This window comes from Propithecus coquereli, unplaced genomic scaffold, assembly GCF_000956105.1.
Source record: "Propithecus coquereli isolate 6110/MARCELLA unplaced genomic scaffold, Pcoq_1.0 Scaffold75, whole genome shotgun sequence".
Lineage (NCBI taxonomy): Eukaryota > Metazoa > Chordata > Mammalia > Primates > Indriidae > Propithecus > Propithecus coquereli.
In genome coordinates this window covers 1656658-1673322 of record NW_012153618.1, presented here as the reverse complement: position 1 = coordinate 1673322, position 16665 = coordinate 1656658, and the positions used below count along the sequence as shown (strand labels likewise).

Here is a 16665-nt window from a genome sequence, read left to right as displayed (position 1 = left end):
GTCAGAGCTGTGGAGGCTTACACAATCTCAGCAAGTAGAACAATTCTAAGCACGCTAGAGTTGCTTTCACTTTACCTTGGATGGAAGGAAATCATAAAAAGGAGTTCTGCCTTTGGGATGTAGAGCAGAAGGTAATTAAATTTAGTCTTACTGGGACCTTGTTTCCATGGGATAAATCAGCTCTTGTTTAATTCCATTCATACCAACACAAAGGCCTTTCCCCGCAAACCAGGTGTATAAACAAAGAGAAACCACATCTTCCTGGGCAAAACTGCTTTTCCTGGTTGTTTCTTTTTAATCAGCATTGGGGGAGATGTGGCGATGTCTGTCCACGGATTTGCGAACCCAGGAGTGCGAACGGTGGGTGGGCACTGTGAGGGGGAGGAAGGAGCGGGCTGGACAGTGGCCCAGTGGGGCACAAGCACAAGGACGGGGTTGGGGGGCCTTGGGCAGCGTGTGCCATGTTCCCCCAGGCTCTGGGCTGCTCTGGACAAGGACATGACACAAGAGGGGGCCCAGCAGCATCTCTGGCAGCTCACAGGACGATGGTAGCCGGGGTCTTCTCCCTAGACGGGGAGGGGGGCACTGAATTCTCCCCCAATAGCTTCCTCTCTGACTCTTCCTCATTCTGGGGGGGAAAAAAAAAAACAGAAAAAAACATCAATCCTTACAGAAAAAAGGGATGGCGGCAGAGTTAGCTTCATAGAACGTGGACACCAAGAAGAGGAAAGAAGGGGAAGAGACGGGAAACACGCATGGACCACGCCAACAGGGCAAGGTGGCAGAGGAAGGGGCGTCAGACAAGCACCCACACACCTGGGACAGGGAGGTGGGGAAACCGGGAGATCAGAGCAGAGGAAGGGGCAGCGGGGCACAGCCACCTGCCCTGCCCCCTGCTGTAGTGATGGGGTTGCACTCCCCAGACCACGGAGGGAAGAGCGGGCATGGGAGGGAGCTGAGCCAGGTGCCACCGGCTGAAGGCGCTCCTGGCTCCGGCACTCCTCCTGCACCCTCACTCCCACTGCCCAGGCCCTCGCTGCCCCGCAACTCCCCCCAGACAACTCACCAGGAGCCTGGAGCTCTGGCTACACAGGCTTCGAAGACCCAGTCCCAGGGAAGCCAAGGACACGATAACTTTCAGGACACAGACAGCCAGGAGCAGGGCTCGGATTGCTAGGAACAAGTTCTGGAGATCAAGGAACAAAAAGATAGTCAGGAGGCGGCTCTGCCAACTCTGCCCACACCACCACCTTCTTCCCCACCACGCACAGACTGCCCGGCGAGCTCCGACCCACCACGGCAGCTGTGTTTCCCAGCGATGGGGGCAGCCGCAACTTCCATCCCATCTGCTCGTCTGCAGGGTGGCCCCACCACTCCCTAGCAAGAACTAGAGTCTCCTTCTCCACCCCTAGAATCCAGAAGGACCTGTGACTATTTTGGCCACAGTGAAAGTGGCACTGTATGGTGACAGAGGTAGCCCTTAACTGGCCTGATAGCTTCCACTTGCTACTGCTTGAAATGCTCACAGTTGGGGTGGTCCTGTGGGAACCCAGCTGCCATGCTAGAGCCCAGGCCACATGGAGAAGCCACTGTGGGCTCTCTGGCTGGCAGCCCCAGCTGCCATCCAGCCCAGTTGAGCACTGGATGACTTTGCCCCCAAATGACATCTGACTGCAACTGCCCATCTGAGTCCAGTCAACCCACAGAACTGTGAGAATTACTAATAAATTATAGTTTTAAGCCACTTCATTTTGTGGTGATTTTTAATTCAGCAATAGAAAATTGGAATACCCACACACAAGAAAAGACAGACGGTGGCCCACAATCTCCTCTGTGAAATGTCTCCTCTTTGCTCCCCATCCCCTTTGATTCAGAGAACCTTCATGCCATGAGGATCTGAGAAATGTTTTCAGCTTAAGTTAAAACCTCCTGGAGCAGAGACCTAAGGTGAGGTCCAAGCTGGGAAAGCCTACACCTCTGGGCTCTCCAGGCCCCAACACCTCGGGAGCAAAGGGCTGTGACAGGGCCCTGAAGCCTGGACTCCGGCTCTCACCACCAGCATTCCCATGTAGGCCCGGCACTGCTCCGCCCGCCAGTCTGAGCGGTCCATTCTCTGCCTCCAGATGTACCCAGTGGTGGGGTCGACAGACCCTGGGCAATCACACACAGAGTCGATGTAGAAGAAGCCGTCGGTCTGCCAGGTTAAGCTGTTCACGCAGAGGACAAGGGCAGCCACGGCCGTAGCAATGCCAGCCAGGGTGAGCAGGAAGGATACACAGCCCTAGCAGAGACAGAGTCAGGACACAGATGCAGAGCTGTGAGGTCCCCGCCTCAAACCCAGCTGTCTTCCCCAGCCCCTGTCCAGGAAACACCCCCTGCCCCTCTGGGAAAGACCGCAGGATACTGGGAATCAAAGGGTAGACGACAAAACAATGGAGCAGACACAGGAGGGGGTGGATGGACAGGGTGGGGGACAGAGACGTCTGAGACTCACTGAAAGTTTGCCCCGGTGCTTCTCGTGGACTATGGCCCCAGCCCCGGCTGCAATCGCCTGGGAGGGGAAGAAAGAGGCCTCCAATGTACTCTCCTGAATTGGGCTCCCACCACCCTTCCACCCAGGTTCCCAGAACAGCCAGTCTGAAGCGGGGCCTGAGAGACAAGCAAGGAACCCAGCACAGGGACAGGACTCCAGGCCCAACTGCCCCCTTCCCGCCTGCCGGAGAGGAGAAATGGAGCAGCGGGGCTGCACCTGCCCCACGAGGCAGCATCCTCACGGCAGGAGCACTTGCACCTGAGTCTTTGGACGCTCCCCAAATCCCCGGCCCTGCTGGATCCAAAGGAACTTTCTCCTTGCCCATGACCACTCGCCGCCCGCGGAGCTCACAGCCTGTCCTCACTCACCACAGACCCTGCCCAGAAGGCGCAGCCCGAGGCCCGCAGCTGGATCCAGGGCCCAAAGTAGAGACACACCCCGAGGGCACAGCTCATGACCCCCAGCAGTATCTGAGCCACCTGCAAGACAGGATGAGAAACCAGACCCCTCCCGTGAGCCCACGTGCCCTGCAGCCCCAGGAGCTGCTGCCCAGCTCCCAGCCAGGCGCCCCAGTCCCCTCCTCTGCCTTGACCTCTCCACAGCTCCGATTCTGGAAGGTTCTGTGCCCTTAACATCCATGAGGCTGCACTGGCCTGGGTCTCCCCTCATCCCTCTTGTAGGCTTGGCTGTTTATTCTCTATTACTTTTTCCCAACTTGAACTCTTTCTCATCCCACCTGAGTAGTCCCACTTTCTTCCTCCTCGTTTTCCCGTGGGAGTCCCATCACCTATCCAGACTCAGCCTGAGCTCAGCCTGGGGCCCTAACCTTCGGATCCAAACAGATACTTTGGAGGGCTCTGTGGCAGACACAAAAATGTACTGCTAAGACCTTCTCCAAGAAAGGGGTGTGGCTGCTGAGAGCTGACTGTTGTCAGCCCCTTCGGGGTCAGCCTCATCTTTTCAGCTGAGGGCACACTCTTCGGGGAACCGCCCCAGAAAATGATTACGCAAGGCAGTGGCTCAAGGCCATTCTCCCCAACGTGGAGCTCCTGCGATGGGCAGTCTTTGCCAGCGGGCTCCCCGCTGCCTGGCAGAGTCGGCATTGCAGCCTGAGGGCTCCCTCTGCCCAGGCCTGCACCCCCACCTTTCATTTCAGGGGTGTTACACCTGAAATGAAATAAACCATCTGCACACCTAACTCCCACTCAGCCTCTACTTCCTGGAGAACCCAACCGTTACCGCCTCTTGAACATCACCACCTGCATGTCCTGCCAGCATCTCGGATTTGTCACATCCAAATTCCACACCATCCCACACACACCTCCGATGTCTGCCCCTCCAATCTCCCGGTCATCCACACTTCAAACCTCTGCATGATTTTGCACTCTTCCCTTGTGCCCCAAACTCATTCACTCCCAACTCACGGAAACCCTATCCACAAAGGACTTCGACTCCTGTTTCCTCACCACTTCTGCTATGGTCACGCAGTGCAGACGCTCGATACTGCTTACCTGGATACCTCCCAACTCCGAAGCAGCCCAGAGCCCAGGTTCCTGCTCAGAATCTATCCACAGCCTTCCCACTGCTGAGGCTGGTTCAGGACAGACTCCTTGCCCTGTCCCTCACGGCTCTCGGCAACATGGCCCCGTGTCAACCACGTGGCCCCTCTTCCTTGCTCTTCACTGCTGCGGTGCTGCCCTGTGCTTTCTGGCCTCTTTGACTTTTCTCCTGCCATTCTCATAACCTGGGATTCTTTTTCTTCCACCTTCCACCTAAAGCCACTCCTCCTCCACTCAGGGTCCTCCTGCCCCCCGAGGATGTCAGGTGTGTTCCTGGTTTCTCACCTCACCTGATCTACCTTTCATTCTAGCTGTTTGGGTAGTTACCGGATCCCTCCCAATGGATGCTAAGCATTTGTAGGAAATAGCCTGGGGGTTCTCTCTGTAATTTTCCCTGAAGTGTCCAGCTCGCGGCCTCACACCTGCAAGCCCCCAGTGCATGCGGGTTCAATGAAACTGAATGAACAGCCGCCAGAGGTTCCTCCTGTCGCCCCACCTCTGATTGGGACTGACCCTTCTGCATCAAAGAGGTTAATTATTCCTTTATATACCAATCTCTGTGGGGAAACTTCCAAAACCTTTTCCTATACAAGACGAGCTATAGTGAGTTCTCTTGTCCCTCCGCATAGGAATCCAACCCTCTTTCCTTTTTTTGCATCCTATTGACAAAGGAGGGTTTCCATTGTGGAAGCTGGTCATACAAATTGGGTCAATCTTGTCACAGCCAACTAAAACAGAGTCTGGAAGCCAGAAGGAAAAAGCACTTAGGACACAAAATGTTGCTTCAAGAACGTAATTCTCAGCAAGCGTGGCTGCTGAAACCACCTGCTGGGACTCTCAGAACAGTTGTACCCACACCGTCACTCACCCGTCAGATCTTACCAGCTCCCCAAACCTTACTAGTGCCAATTAACTTTCTTGAAGAACATGTAACATTTCTCCTTTTATCAATCTTTGTTCTAAAAACATACAGAAGATCATGTGGTTTGTGTGGATACCCTAAATGGCAATTCTTTCCTCCCAAATGAAACATTTTAATTTCAGAGATTCGGCTCTATATTTTAGTTGGCTCCAAGCCCACCATCCTTGTCACGTCCTTCATCCACCTGCCAGCCCATTCTTACCCCTAGAGCCAGCTGCCCATGGCTTATCCTGGTCTTGGAAGGTCTAGTGTCCACAGAGCAAGAAAGAAACTGCTTCAGGGAACCCAGAGCTTTCAGCAGTTCTGACAAAGCTGACTCCTGGTGGATGTGGATGTTGATATGGGTGGGCTGGGTTGACGTAGAGGCCACAGCAACTCCATTCACAGTCACCGTGTTCTGGTCCATCGTGCCTGCTGGGAAGAAGACCTACAGAAGTGAAGTCTGGGAACTAGGTAAGGTAAAAGCGAGTACACAGCACAGGTGAGGGGAGAGAAAATGGTCTCCTTGTCAAGATCCAAAGGGTCTTCCAGTACAGATATCAATGTCACAGTGACCTTAATCTGGGATGTAAATCTGAATCACTTGTAGAGCTGTTCACCACATACGTTCTTTGGCCCCTTCCCAAGATTATCTAGTACAGCTTGTCTAGGGTCTAGGGTGGGACAAAGAAAGGAATCTGAATTATTTTAGTGATTTAGTGTATACACCTTTACATATAATACTTTTACTAGTTAAAAAATTCAAAAGACACGAAAGGGTACACCTATCTCCCACCTTTTTCTCGCAGCCACCTAGTTGCCTTCCAGATGGAAACATATTATCAGTTTCTTATAAATGCTACAGTGACATTTTCTGCATACAAAAGCATGTAAAAACATGATTTCTCCCCCCGCTTTTCCTGCAAATAGCAGTATACTATACACACCGATCTGCACAATGCTGTGTTCACATGACCATTTGTTTTTAGGATAATCCTAATCAGTCCATAAAAAGTGCCAACCTAAGTAACAGACAGAGGCTCTCTTTAAAAAAAATATGGGAATAGGCACTGCAGTGGGAATACACGTGCCACAGTAAACCACGTGCATATTCAGGGAGGTAAAAGAAGACAAAGGGTTTTAAAGGAAAAGTGGGGAGAGCCACATAATAGGTTTGGGATAATTATCCTTGGCTACAACGATCGATAACAAGGGTGACCCCAGTCCAAGGGTGGACAGGCAATTGCTGGGCAGATGTCCTCGCAGACGCATGTTTTGTATAAGGTTGTGATGGCCTTTGTGCAAGGTTGTGGTTTTTGCAGAGTACTTTGTGATAATTTTTGTTATCAGGCACTTCTGCATAAGAACCCTTCCTTCATGGCCTTCCCAGCTCTATTTGTCAGGGCTTTTTGTTTTTTGTTAGCATAAGTGACTCCATTTTGATTCTGACAACTTCTGCGAAAGCTTCTTCACTCATTTCTGTAATTACATAGTATTCCAGTGTATAGATCCATCTTAATTTATTCAAGTGGTCCCTTATTGATAGACATTTAGGTTATATCCAATCCTTCCCCATTATAGTCAACGTGGAATTAGCAGGTTGACAGGAAAGTGCATTTGCAATTTTAGCAGCTATTGCCAGGTATCCTCCATGGAGGTGGCAGCCAATCACACGCAGATGTGCCATCCAAGAGTGGAGCTGCCCCTTTCCACTGCCAACAGAGTGTGTTAGCAAATTCTTTTATCTTTTTCAATTTTATATGGGGAAAATTATACTCCATTGTAGATTTTAAACAATGTCATGCAATAAAATGCCCCATTTTAAATGTACATCTCAATGAGTTTTGATAAATTTATACATTCGTGCAACTACAGCTATAATCAAGATGTACAACATTTCTATGTTGCAAAAATTTCCCTAGTACCCCTGCCCAGGAAAGCCCCCAGCCACTGGCCACATGCAACCACTGATCTGCTGTCTGTAACTATTTCGGTATAGTTTGAATCTGTAGTTCTATTATGAGTGAGGTTGATCATCTTTTCATGTTAAGGGCCATATTTATGTCTTCTTTTGTGGGCTCCCCATTCGTGTCCTATGTCCTTTCTGTTTTGTTTTCTTTCAGTCTACAGGAGTTCTTTGTTTATTCAAAAGATTACCATCTGTGATATGAGTTTCAAATATTTCTTTATAATTTGTGATTTATTTTTTTACTTTGTGTTTTTATATAATCAAAGTTTCATTCTTTTTCTGGTGTCTAGATTTTATATCATACTTTTAAAGGACTTCCCCATTTTGAGATTATAAAATAATTCTTCCATATTTTCTTCTAAGAGGTTTTATGCTTTCAGTTTTCACTTTTAAAGGTTGATTTATCTGGAATTTATTTCCGAAGTTGGAAGACATGGATCCAAGTTGTTGTCGTTGCAGTTCAGATGGTTAATTTCTGAAGGTTGTGCTCCATTTGTGGAATACATCATCTTTCTCTCACTGATTTAAAATTCTCTCCTGAGCAAACAGGAGGTTCCCATAGGAATTTAGACCTATTCTAGTCTTTATATTCTGCCCATTGGTATGTCTGATAGTCATGCATTGTTACCACAATTTTAATTCTAAGTGCAGAGTTTAATATCTAATTGGGCTGTTTCATGATCCTCTTGCGGTTAGTTTTTTCTTTCAGAATTGTCTCCATTTTTGCTAGATTATTTCGCCATGTACACTTCAGAATCAGTTTGTCTACCTCCAAATTAAATCCTGCATAGGCCGTTCTAAGGGGCATTCTGGTTAAGTATCACAGCTTAAATCAAATATTAATAACAACTCTAATAACACCTCCCATTTGTGCTCTGGGTACTTTTCAGAGCAGTTTCACTCTTTCACCCATCTGGCCTCCTTTGAGTTAAAAAGGACAGGTGTTTAAGGGGGTGGCTCACACCTGTAACCCTAGCACTCTGGGAGGCCCAGGTGGAAGCATCACTTGAGATCAGGAGTTCAAGACCAGCCTGAGCAAGAGCGAGACCCGTCTCTCCTAAAAATAGAAAAAATTAGCCAGGCATGGTAGTGACATCTGTAGTCCCAGCTACCGGGGAGGCTGAGGCAGGAGGATCGCTTGAGCCCAGGAGTTTGAGGTTGCTGTGAGCTAGGCTGACGCCACAGCATTCTAGCTTGGGTGACAGAGCAAGTCTCTGTCTCCAAAGAAAAAGACAGATGTTTGACAATTCTGCAGATACACAAAGGAGATTCAGACTTACAGACACACAAAAGGAACTCCAGCCTTGATCCTTTGATTCCTGCCAGACTTCGCACGCCTCCGGCTCCAGCCCGGTACCACCCCTTCCCTCGCCCCACCCGAACCCCAACATGCCTCGCCAGGCTCTTCCCCTGAAGAGCAGGATCTGAACCAGGCCAGCCACGAAGACTCCCCTCCCCAGCCGCCGAGGTTCCAGGTGGTGGGGCTCCTCCCTGACGCCTGGACACTTTTCTCTGCCCAGCTCCTCTGTGGCCTGGAGCTGGGGAAAGAGGCCGGCACTCCTGCCAAGCCCTGGGCCCGCCGTCCCAGCAGCCATTCCATCTTAGGGCACCGGTGGGTCGCAAAGGAGCCTCGTCCACCCCAGCCATGTTCCTAGGGTAACATCCCATCTAGCGTGTTCCTCCCACTCACGCGAGTCCTGCGGGAAACCAGGAATGCGGGAAGAATGGCATCCCGTGGACAGGATGGGGCTTGGGGGGTGGTCTTGGAGACTCCTCGAGAGAGGGGTGCTGCGGCAAGCGAGACCCTGGGAAAGGGGCCACCCGGGCTGCGGAGGGCCCCGCCTCACCTGCTGTTCTCCCGGAGTCAGAGCGGAACGAGGCTGCCAGGAGCCGACCCGGAGCTGCGGACCCGCGGCGGGAGGGCGGGGCGGAGGGGGCGGAGGGCTAGGCTTGGCCTGGGCCCTGCGGCTTCCCGGCGAACAGCTGGGCGGAGGGGCCCGCAGGGGGGTTCGGTCTCCAGCAGACGGTCTGCGGGAGCAGGCGGAGCCCGCGCGCACACTGGCGCGCGCTCACAGCAGGCGGCACGCGAGGCGCGCGCACGCACAGCCAGGCCCTCCCTGGTCCAGACTGCCCTGGCCCGGGCGCTGGGGCGAGGACAAGCTCAGGCTTTCCCGGGCCGCTCCCCTCGCCCTCCCCACCTCCCGCGCCCGGAGCCCAGTGACCCACCGGCCGCTGGAAAGCCCCAGAGGGGTCCCTGGGCCCAGCCGGCTGCCAGGAAACCGTGGGCGGAAGCCCGCTCCTCCCCGTCCTCCCCGCCTCCCGCCCAGCCGCGGTCCTCGCCCCCGCCCTGCGCCGCACTCTCGCCGCGGGCCCCAGGACAGCAGGTGAGGCGGCGCCCCACGCCCTGGCCCCTGCAGGAGCTCTGGGCACAGGACCCTCCCCAGGGCTGTCCAGGGCCGCCCCGGCCCTACCCTGCGCCCTTGTAGCCCGCTGGAGAGGGAGGAGGGTCCCCGCACAGGGATGTGACTCCAGAGAGGGCCCGAGAGAGACCAGGTGCGCCCGTGGCCTTTGACCTTCGACTGCGCTGCAGATCAGTCCTTCCCGGGGGAGGGCGGGCTGGAGCAGGCCATCCCCGCGCGGAGGGGCCGTTAGTAGAGAGGGAGGTCAGGGCTGGGGCCCGGAGCCCAGCCTGGGCGCAGCTGCTGCAGTGGGAGCTCCGCAGGCAGCCGGGCTGGGGCTCCAAAGAGGTGGGCGGCATTGTCAGAAGGGGTGAGCACGACAGAGGGGTGAGAGGTGGGAGCGTGGGACACTGCTTTACCCAGACTCCAGGGCCCTGGGAGGAGGAGGAGGGAGACAGAGCAGATCTAGGGCTAAGGGGGAGGTTCCAGAAGGCTCAGCAGTCTCGAGCCCCAGCGGGGTCAGGGTGCCCTGACAGATGCCCTCGGAGGGGGCCAGGAGGGCAGCCTTGTGACCAGGGGCAGCCATTCGGTGTCCCTGAGCTCCCCAACTCCAATGAAATGTGTAAAAATCTTCTGTCAGCTCTTTCTCCCTGCTGCCCCCTTCCTCCCTCAGAGGTGTCCTTGACCATGGGGATGACAGAGGGTGGTGAGCTGGCATCAGAGGCCCCACAGCCCACCCACATCGACGTGCACATCCACCAGGAGTCAGCCCTGGTCAAGCACCTACTGACCGGATGCTCCTGGCTGCAGCCCCCGGCTCGCAAAACCCCAGGCAGCAGCCGGCTGCTGGTGGCCTCATGGGTGAGTGTGGCTGCTGACCTTATGGGCCCGGACACCCCAGCCCCCTCACAGCAGGCCAAGGAAGGGCTCTCTCCTTGCCGTGCACACCCTCTGCCAGCCTCTCTCTAAATGGACGCAGAGCCAGCTTATCCTCTGACTTAGAAGGAAGCTCCCTGGCCTTCTCAGCAGGAGCTGCGGGGAGGGAGGCTTGCACTGAAGGGCCGAAAAGGAGCTGCTGGCTGTGCACAGCCCGTCCATGGAGCCCTGAGTCTGTCCTCTCCCCTCAGCCACACTCAGGAAGGACAGCCTCTCCTCCCTGCTCCTCTTCCCTATGCTGCCCTGCCCTTCTCTTTCCTTCCTCCTCCTCCCCCTCCTCTCTCCCTCCCATACCTCTCCCTCCTCTCCTCTCCCCCTCCCTCCTCCCTCTTCTCCCTCTCCCTCCTCTGCTTCCCCCTCCCGCTCTCCCTTTCTCTTTCAGGGGTTTTAGACATAGATACCTAGAGGGGCAGGCCCACAGAGCTACCCTAGGGCTTGGGGGCAGAAGGCTGCCTGTGTGCCCAGGCATCTGGGAGCTGGGTTCTTAGGCCCTTTGTCTTTCAGGTGGTGCAGATTGTGCTGGGGGTCTTGAGTGGGGTCCTGGGAGGATTCCTCTATCTCTGCAACTACTCCATCCTGCTCGGCTCGGGAGCTGCCATCTGGGCAGGCGCTGTGGTGAGTCTGGCAGGTCGGAGGTTGAGGCCCAGTCAGAGGTGGAGGTGCTGCTGTCCTTGTGGCCTTCATACCACCACCGTCCACGTGCCGCAGAACGCTAGCCATCAGAAAGACCCTGATTATCCAGGCCCATTCCCTGCCAAAGGAAGTGGTGGCATGTCCAAAGCCACATGGTCAGCTCTCCGGGTTCCCTGCCCAGTGCTTCTCCCACCAGGCTGGCTGCCTCTAAGCACCTTCAACAGCAAATATCAACTAGGGGTCTAAGGACCCGCTCACCTGCAGATGCTTGTGTTGAGAGGGGAGGCAGAATGTGCCAGACAATATGTGATCCACAAGGAATTGTCACCTCCTGGTTACTCCCATTGTCCTCTGCAGGTCCTGCACACAGTGGGAATCCAGGATTGATGTCTGCAGTGCAGTCTGCATAGCAGCTTGGTAGGATGGAGCCACCTTTGGTCATATCCACACTCTCAGAATATCAGCAAAACACACATTTTTTGAGAGAGGAGCCGGAAGTAATCATCCTTATCCATCCAATGGCAAAAACACACAGATTAGTTACAGAGTAGCCAAGTAGATTTGGATCCATCTATCTGGTGGGATATACTAGACTTCCTGGTCTTCCAGCCCAGCTGGGTGCACTGCTGGAGCACTGGTAGGCATCTAGACCCAGGGCAGCTCAAAGACTCACACTGCACTGACAGCTTCTCCAGCACACTACGACTTCCAGCCACAAGATCCCAATGTCCCTGGAATGTTCATAAAGTACTTGGTGTTGCTTAAAAAGGAAGGTTTTGCAGGAGAGAGTGCCTGGCTTGACCACAGCACTGTCTGGTGTCATTGAAACAGTGTTCTGCAACCTCATGAGTTTGATCCAGACTCAACACCCTCGACAGTTATCTTAGCACAGACACAAAGCTTAGCACAGAACTTTGTACCTGTGAGCCCATCCATGTAGAGGTGCTGGGGAAGGCCTGGCCACATGTCAGCTCCCTCTGCAGGGGTTACTAGGAAAACAGAAGCAGGCAATGGGAGGGGACTCACAGTTCCTGTGCTAACCCTGCTCCTGGCTTAATCTCTCCCTAGGCTGTGCTGGCTGGAGCTGTTGCCTTCATTTATGAGAAACAGGGTGGCATCTGCTGGGTGAGTTCAGGAAAGGGCAAGGGAGGGGGCCAGGCTCAGGCTGGAGGCCACCGCAAGCTTCTGCCCTTTCATACACCGGCTCCACTGGGCCTTGCCTTCTTTCCCCTGGACTGGGCTCTGGGAGAGACTGAATCACTGAGGTCTCCCTCTGCGTCCTCCCTCCCCAGGCCCTGCTGAGGACCCTGCTGGCACTGGCAGCTTTCTCCACAGCCATTGCTGCTATCGTCTCTGGGGCCGATAGTTTCCTGTACGGCTATAGTGATGGAGACTATATCTGCAGCTGTAACTCCCCGTCAGAGCGGTGGTACACCCCACCCCCTAGCACCCAGAGTCCGGAAGAAGTCAGAAGGCTACACCTGTGCACCTCCTACATGAACATGCTGCAGGTAGGTGGCCGAGGGGAGGGGCAGGCTGGGGACCAGAGTCAGGCTTGCCACCAGAAATAGGTGTTGCCTCTTCTGCTCCAGGCTTCATTATTGTCACCAAAGACACAGCTTTGAACAAAGCAGAAACAGCTCCGGCAGTCGTGGGTGTTATAGACTAGCAGTAAATACAGACGTTATTAAAATAATAACAACTGAACCAATATTGCAAGTGTGCACGTGCTGCAGAGGTGCTAAATGAATGTTCTTCCTGGATCCTCTCAAGTCTTGGAGGTTATAAGGGAGTCAAATCATAGCCCAAGCCCAACACTGTGCAAGTGAGGACACTGGCCCACTGAGAGGGGTTTCTGGCTACATTCTGCACACTGGGTACATTACCCCCTCCAGAAGCCACGAACTTGGGGATGAAGGGGTGGAGAGTGACTCATGTCAGTGAGCAGTGTGGGGACATAACAGGAAGGCAGTGTCACCCTGGTGTCTGCAGCCTTGGTCCTCTGTCCCCAGGCCTTGTTCATAGGCCTTCAGGCCATGCTCTTGGGTATCTGGGTTCTGCTGCTTCTGGCGTCTCTGGCCCCTGTGTGGCTGTACTGCTGGAGAAGACTCCCATGTAAGGAGGTGAGTCCCTGAAGTGCATGCCTGGGTGTCTGGCAGCGGGGCTGTTCAGAGGAGACGGGAATGGAGAGTGGATAGTTTGCAGTGGAGAAAAGGGCCCGTTACACAAGTCCCAAGTAGCATTTTGCCTGTCTTTCCACCCCAGTGGTGGCCCAGCCCAGAGAGTCCCTGTCCCCAACCAAGTGGCCCCCAAGCAAAAGACCCCAGGAAGCCAGGCAAGTCCACATCCATGCCAGGCCCTGGGGCTCTCCGCGTCAGGGCCCAGGTGGCCAGCGTTGGAACTGGCTGGCTGCAGAACCAAGCTGCCTGGAAGAGGGAATTCACCCTTTCTCTCCCAGTCAGGGTGGTCTTGCCCTTCTCCCTCCCTTAGGAAAAAGACCAGAAGAAGCTGCTGGAAGTGAGCGGCAGCTAGCCCTGTGGCTGCCTGCCATAACTCGCGCTCCGTGTGCCGCTTCTGCAGTGGCAGCCCCGCCTCTGCCTCCTGGAAGATAGGGAAGGAGGCTCTTCAGTAGCCCCGGTCTCGGCTGCAGCCACAGCCACTGCTCTGCTCCACCTGCTGTCACAGCAGCGCTTGCCCATTTCCTGCTCCCTCATCACTCTGCTCTGCCGCGGGTCCCCTCCTGAGCAGTAATTTGATAATAAACCCTCGCGCTGTTGTTCACAGCTTCTTGCTCGGTTATTTCAGGGACTTGCTCTTAGCTGGAGGAGGCAGTGGAGAATGAGTCGACAACAGACCTGAGTCCAGAACAGCCAGCCCTGCGGCTAGACCCTCTGGGAGGCCGGTCCTGTGGCTGCAGGCCCAGTGCTGGGGAATGAAAGATGAAGGGGCTGAGAATCTGTGCCCCACTCCCTACCATTCAGATTTAAGAAGGTGAATGCTTGGCAATTTGAGAATTGGATTTTTTATTTTGACTGCTTGGAAAAATTAAGAAGCAGGCAATGTAACATCAAAATAAAATCATTTTAGAATCATTTTTCTAAGACAGGGCATCCAGAAATATGGTGAAATAGAAATCTTAAATAATTGTCCCATAAAAATACCTAAAACTGCTGGATAAAACATGAATCATGTAATTTTAAATCCATGGCTGAACTGTCAAGAAAATAAGGGAAACTCTCAAGGGCCATAATAGAAGTAGGGGTATGAATTCAGAGAGCTGAGTCTTGAAACCAGTATCTGCCTGTGTTGGGGTCCCAAAGCCACCCACACATCCAGCGCTCCATCGAGGGACGCACAAGGCTCGGCGTGTGGCTGTTCTCATGGATGACTAAATTTTATTACAACATAAATATACACAGCAGCAACAACAAGGGGAGAAAAACACATTAGGTAGACTCTGGAAGAATCCAGATGTAGGCTTCCTACATCCTCCCACCAGTGAGAGGCCACACGGGGACACACCAGTGTTTCTGCCCAGGGAAGCCCGTCTCAGCCTCAGAGACCAGGGATTTTACTGGGGGCTGGCCACACAGGCACTCTTCTCTGCCTGCAATTCAAGACTCCCAGAGAAAAAGCAGGGGTCCACCTGAAGTCACATTGTTTGTACAAACAGTCTAGGTGTGCTAATACAGTGGAATTTTGTGCCCAGGCACACAAAACCACCTTGTCAGCATAGGAACATTCCAGAAGCCAAATTCTGAGAAGACAGTCAAGGTCCAGCCCTGCAAGCAGGACCTCATAATGAGCAGCCCTCTGTGTTAACTCTTTCCTGCATGCTGCCCTGAGGGCGTCTGCCAACCTCTCATAACCCCAAACTGTACTCAATAACTATGTTAAAGATAGTCAACAAGGCCCAGAGCCGCTTAAACTGAGGAGTCAAAGTGAAATCTTCAATTTCAGTGAAGAACTGGGGGGAAAAAATCCTAAAACTTTAAATTTGTTTGGATAAAAATGTAGAATGAGAAAAAAATTCAATCAATGCAAAACGAGAAAACAGAAGAGATAGAAATATAGTCATGCATCACTTAACGATGGGGATATACTCTGAAAAATCATTAGGCACTTTCATCATTGTGTGACCATCACAGAGTGCACTGACACAAACCTACATGGTATAGCCCATGACACACCTGGGCTCAGTGGTATGGCCCATTGTGCTAGGCTACAAACCTGTACGGCGTGTCATTGTACTGAATACTGTAGGCAATTTGTAACATAATGGTCAAGTATTTGTGTATCTAAACATAGAAAAGGTACAGTAAAAATAAGGTATAAAAGATAAAAAAAATAGTACACCTATATAGGTCAGCTCTATTGTAATCTCATGGAACCACTGTCATATATATGGTCCATCATTGACCAAAATGTTGTTACGTTTTAAAGTAAGACAAACAGAAAGCAAAAAAGTGATGATACTATAAATTGAGTTAGATGAGTTGTTGCAATAAATACAAATGGATAAAATAGTCCACTTAAAATACAAAGACTGTATTTTTATAAAACTTATCCATATACTATTTATAAGAAATACATCCAAAACAAGGATACAGAAAGATTGAGAGTAAGAAGATAGCAGAAAAAAGATATGCCAACCAAATTATCATAGTTATTATTATATTATTATAATAGTACAGTTCTATTAAAATCAAGCTTTAGGATAAAGTGCATTCCTAGAAATAAAGAGGCCACTCATGGTCAATCTAGTAGTCATTCTCTCCTTCCTTACTAATGGAAATCTAGTTTTGCTCAAGCCAGCCATGTATCTGGTTTTAAAAAAAAAAGTTGCTACTCCCAGCCTTCCTTGCAACTGAGGCTAGCCATGGCCCACACTCTCAGCCAACAAGAAGTCAAGAAAAGTCTCTTGGGACAGAAATCATTGGTTGGTTCTCTCTATCTTCTGTCTTTTGCTTCCTCTCCTTCTTCCATTCCATTTATTTTCTCCTGGAATTTGGGACCCCATACCTGGAGCTGAAGGAGCTATCTTGTGGGCAGGAGGGTAATAGCGATAGGTTGGAAATGGTGCAAGAGAAAGACCCATGGAGCCTGGGCCCTCAACAGCATAACTGAATGTGCCCTACAGTCCTGGAGCTTTGAATATCTGTGTATGAGAAAAATCAACTCATTGCTTTAAAAAAAATAAAAAGAAAAAAAAACAGAAACCACTTAGAATAGCAACAAAATTATAAGATTCCTATAAATAAATCTAGATACTCAAGACATTGATAATAAAAATCATAAAACTTTATTGAAAACCATTTATGACTCCCTGAATAAATGGAAAGACATATACCATGTTCATAGATGGGAGGACTCCATTTTGCAAAGATGGCATCTCCCTCCAAATTGATACCTAAATTCAGTGCAGTCCCAATCAAAATCTCAACAGAGTTTTCTTAGTATTTGATTGGACAATCCTCAAATTGATACAGATGATCACAAAACCAAGAACAACAAAGACAATTTCTATGTCCCCTGAAACTAAAATAAAGAGTTGGACAAGGCAGGCAACCAAGCCAGACTGTGGCCCCAGTTTGCAGAGTTGTGCCAGAGACTACAGAGGGAGTGAAGCTAGAACAATGCTCTGGAAGAGTTCAGAACTTGCAGTCAGAGACCCGAGCACAAATCTTGGCACTGCCACTTGCTAGCTCCTTGGCCTTGGGCCAGTTACAAAACCC

The 16665-nt window shown here is 51.8% G+C and overlaps 2 protein-coding genes across 6 annotated transcripts; one reads left to right on the top strand and one right to left on the bottom strand.

Annotated features, from left to right (window-relative positions):
• Nucleotides 1-272: 272 nt before the first annotated feature.
• TMEM176B (transmembrane protein 176B) lies at nucleotides 273-8868 on the bottom strand. 2 transcript variants are annotated; one of them, XM_012662158.1, is made up of 7 exons: nucleotides 8810-8868; nucleotides 5217-5428; nucleotides 2902-3012; nucleotides 2495-2551; nucleotides 2054-2281; nucleotides 1067-1186; nucleotides 273-628 (listed from the first exon to the last, which is right to left on the bottom strand). In XM_012662158.1, the coding sequence occupies exons 2-7, from the start codon at nucleotides 5418-5420 to the stop codon at nucleotides 536-538; spliced, it is 813 nt and encodes a 270-aa protein (XP_012517612.1). In that variant the 5' UTR covers nucleotides 5421-5428; nucleotides 8810-8868; the 3' UTR covers nucleotides 273-535. The 2 variants fall into 2 exon arrangements, with proteins under 2 accessions (XP_012517612.1, XP_012517613.1); XM_012662159.1 differs by having other exon boundaries at nucleotides 5217-5425; nucleotides 8810-8866.
• A 183-nt stretch (nucleotides 8869-9051) lies between these two features.
• Nucleotides 9052-13714, top strand: TMEM176A (transmembrane protein 176A). 4 transcript variants are annotated; one of them, XM_012662160.1, is made up of 7 exons: nucleotides 9052-9346; nucleotides 10035-10222; nucleotides 10802-10912; nucleotides 11999-12055; nucleotides 12223-12441; nucleotides 12943-13053; nucleotides 13421-13714. In XM_012662160.1, exons 2-7 carry the CDS (start codon nucleotides 10049-10051, stop codon nucleotides 13460-13462), a joined length of 714 nt encoding a protein of 237 aa, XP_012517614.1. In that variant the 5' UTR covers nucleotides 9052-9346; nucleotides 10035-10048; the 3' UTR covers nucleotides 13463-13714. The 4 variants fall into 4 exon arrangements, with proteins under 4 accessions (XP_012517614.1, XP_012517615.1, XP_012517616.1 ...); XM_012662161.1 differs by lacking the exon at nucleotides 9052-9346 and adding an exon at nucleotides 9358-9515; XM_012662162.1 differs by lacking the exon at nucleotides 9052-9346 and adding an exon at nucleotides 9657-9709.
• Nucleotides 13715-16665: the final 2951 nt, after the last annotated feature.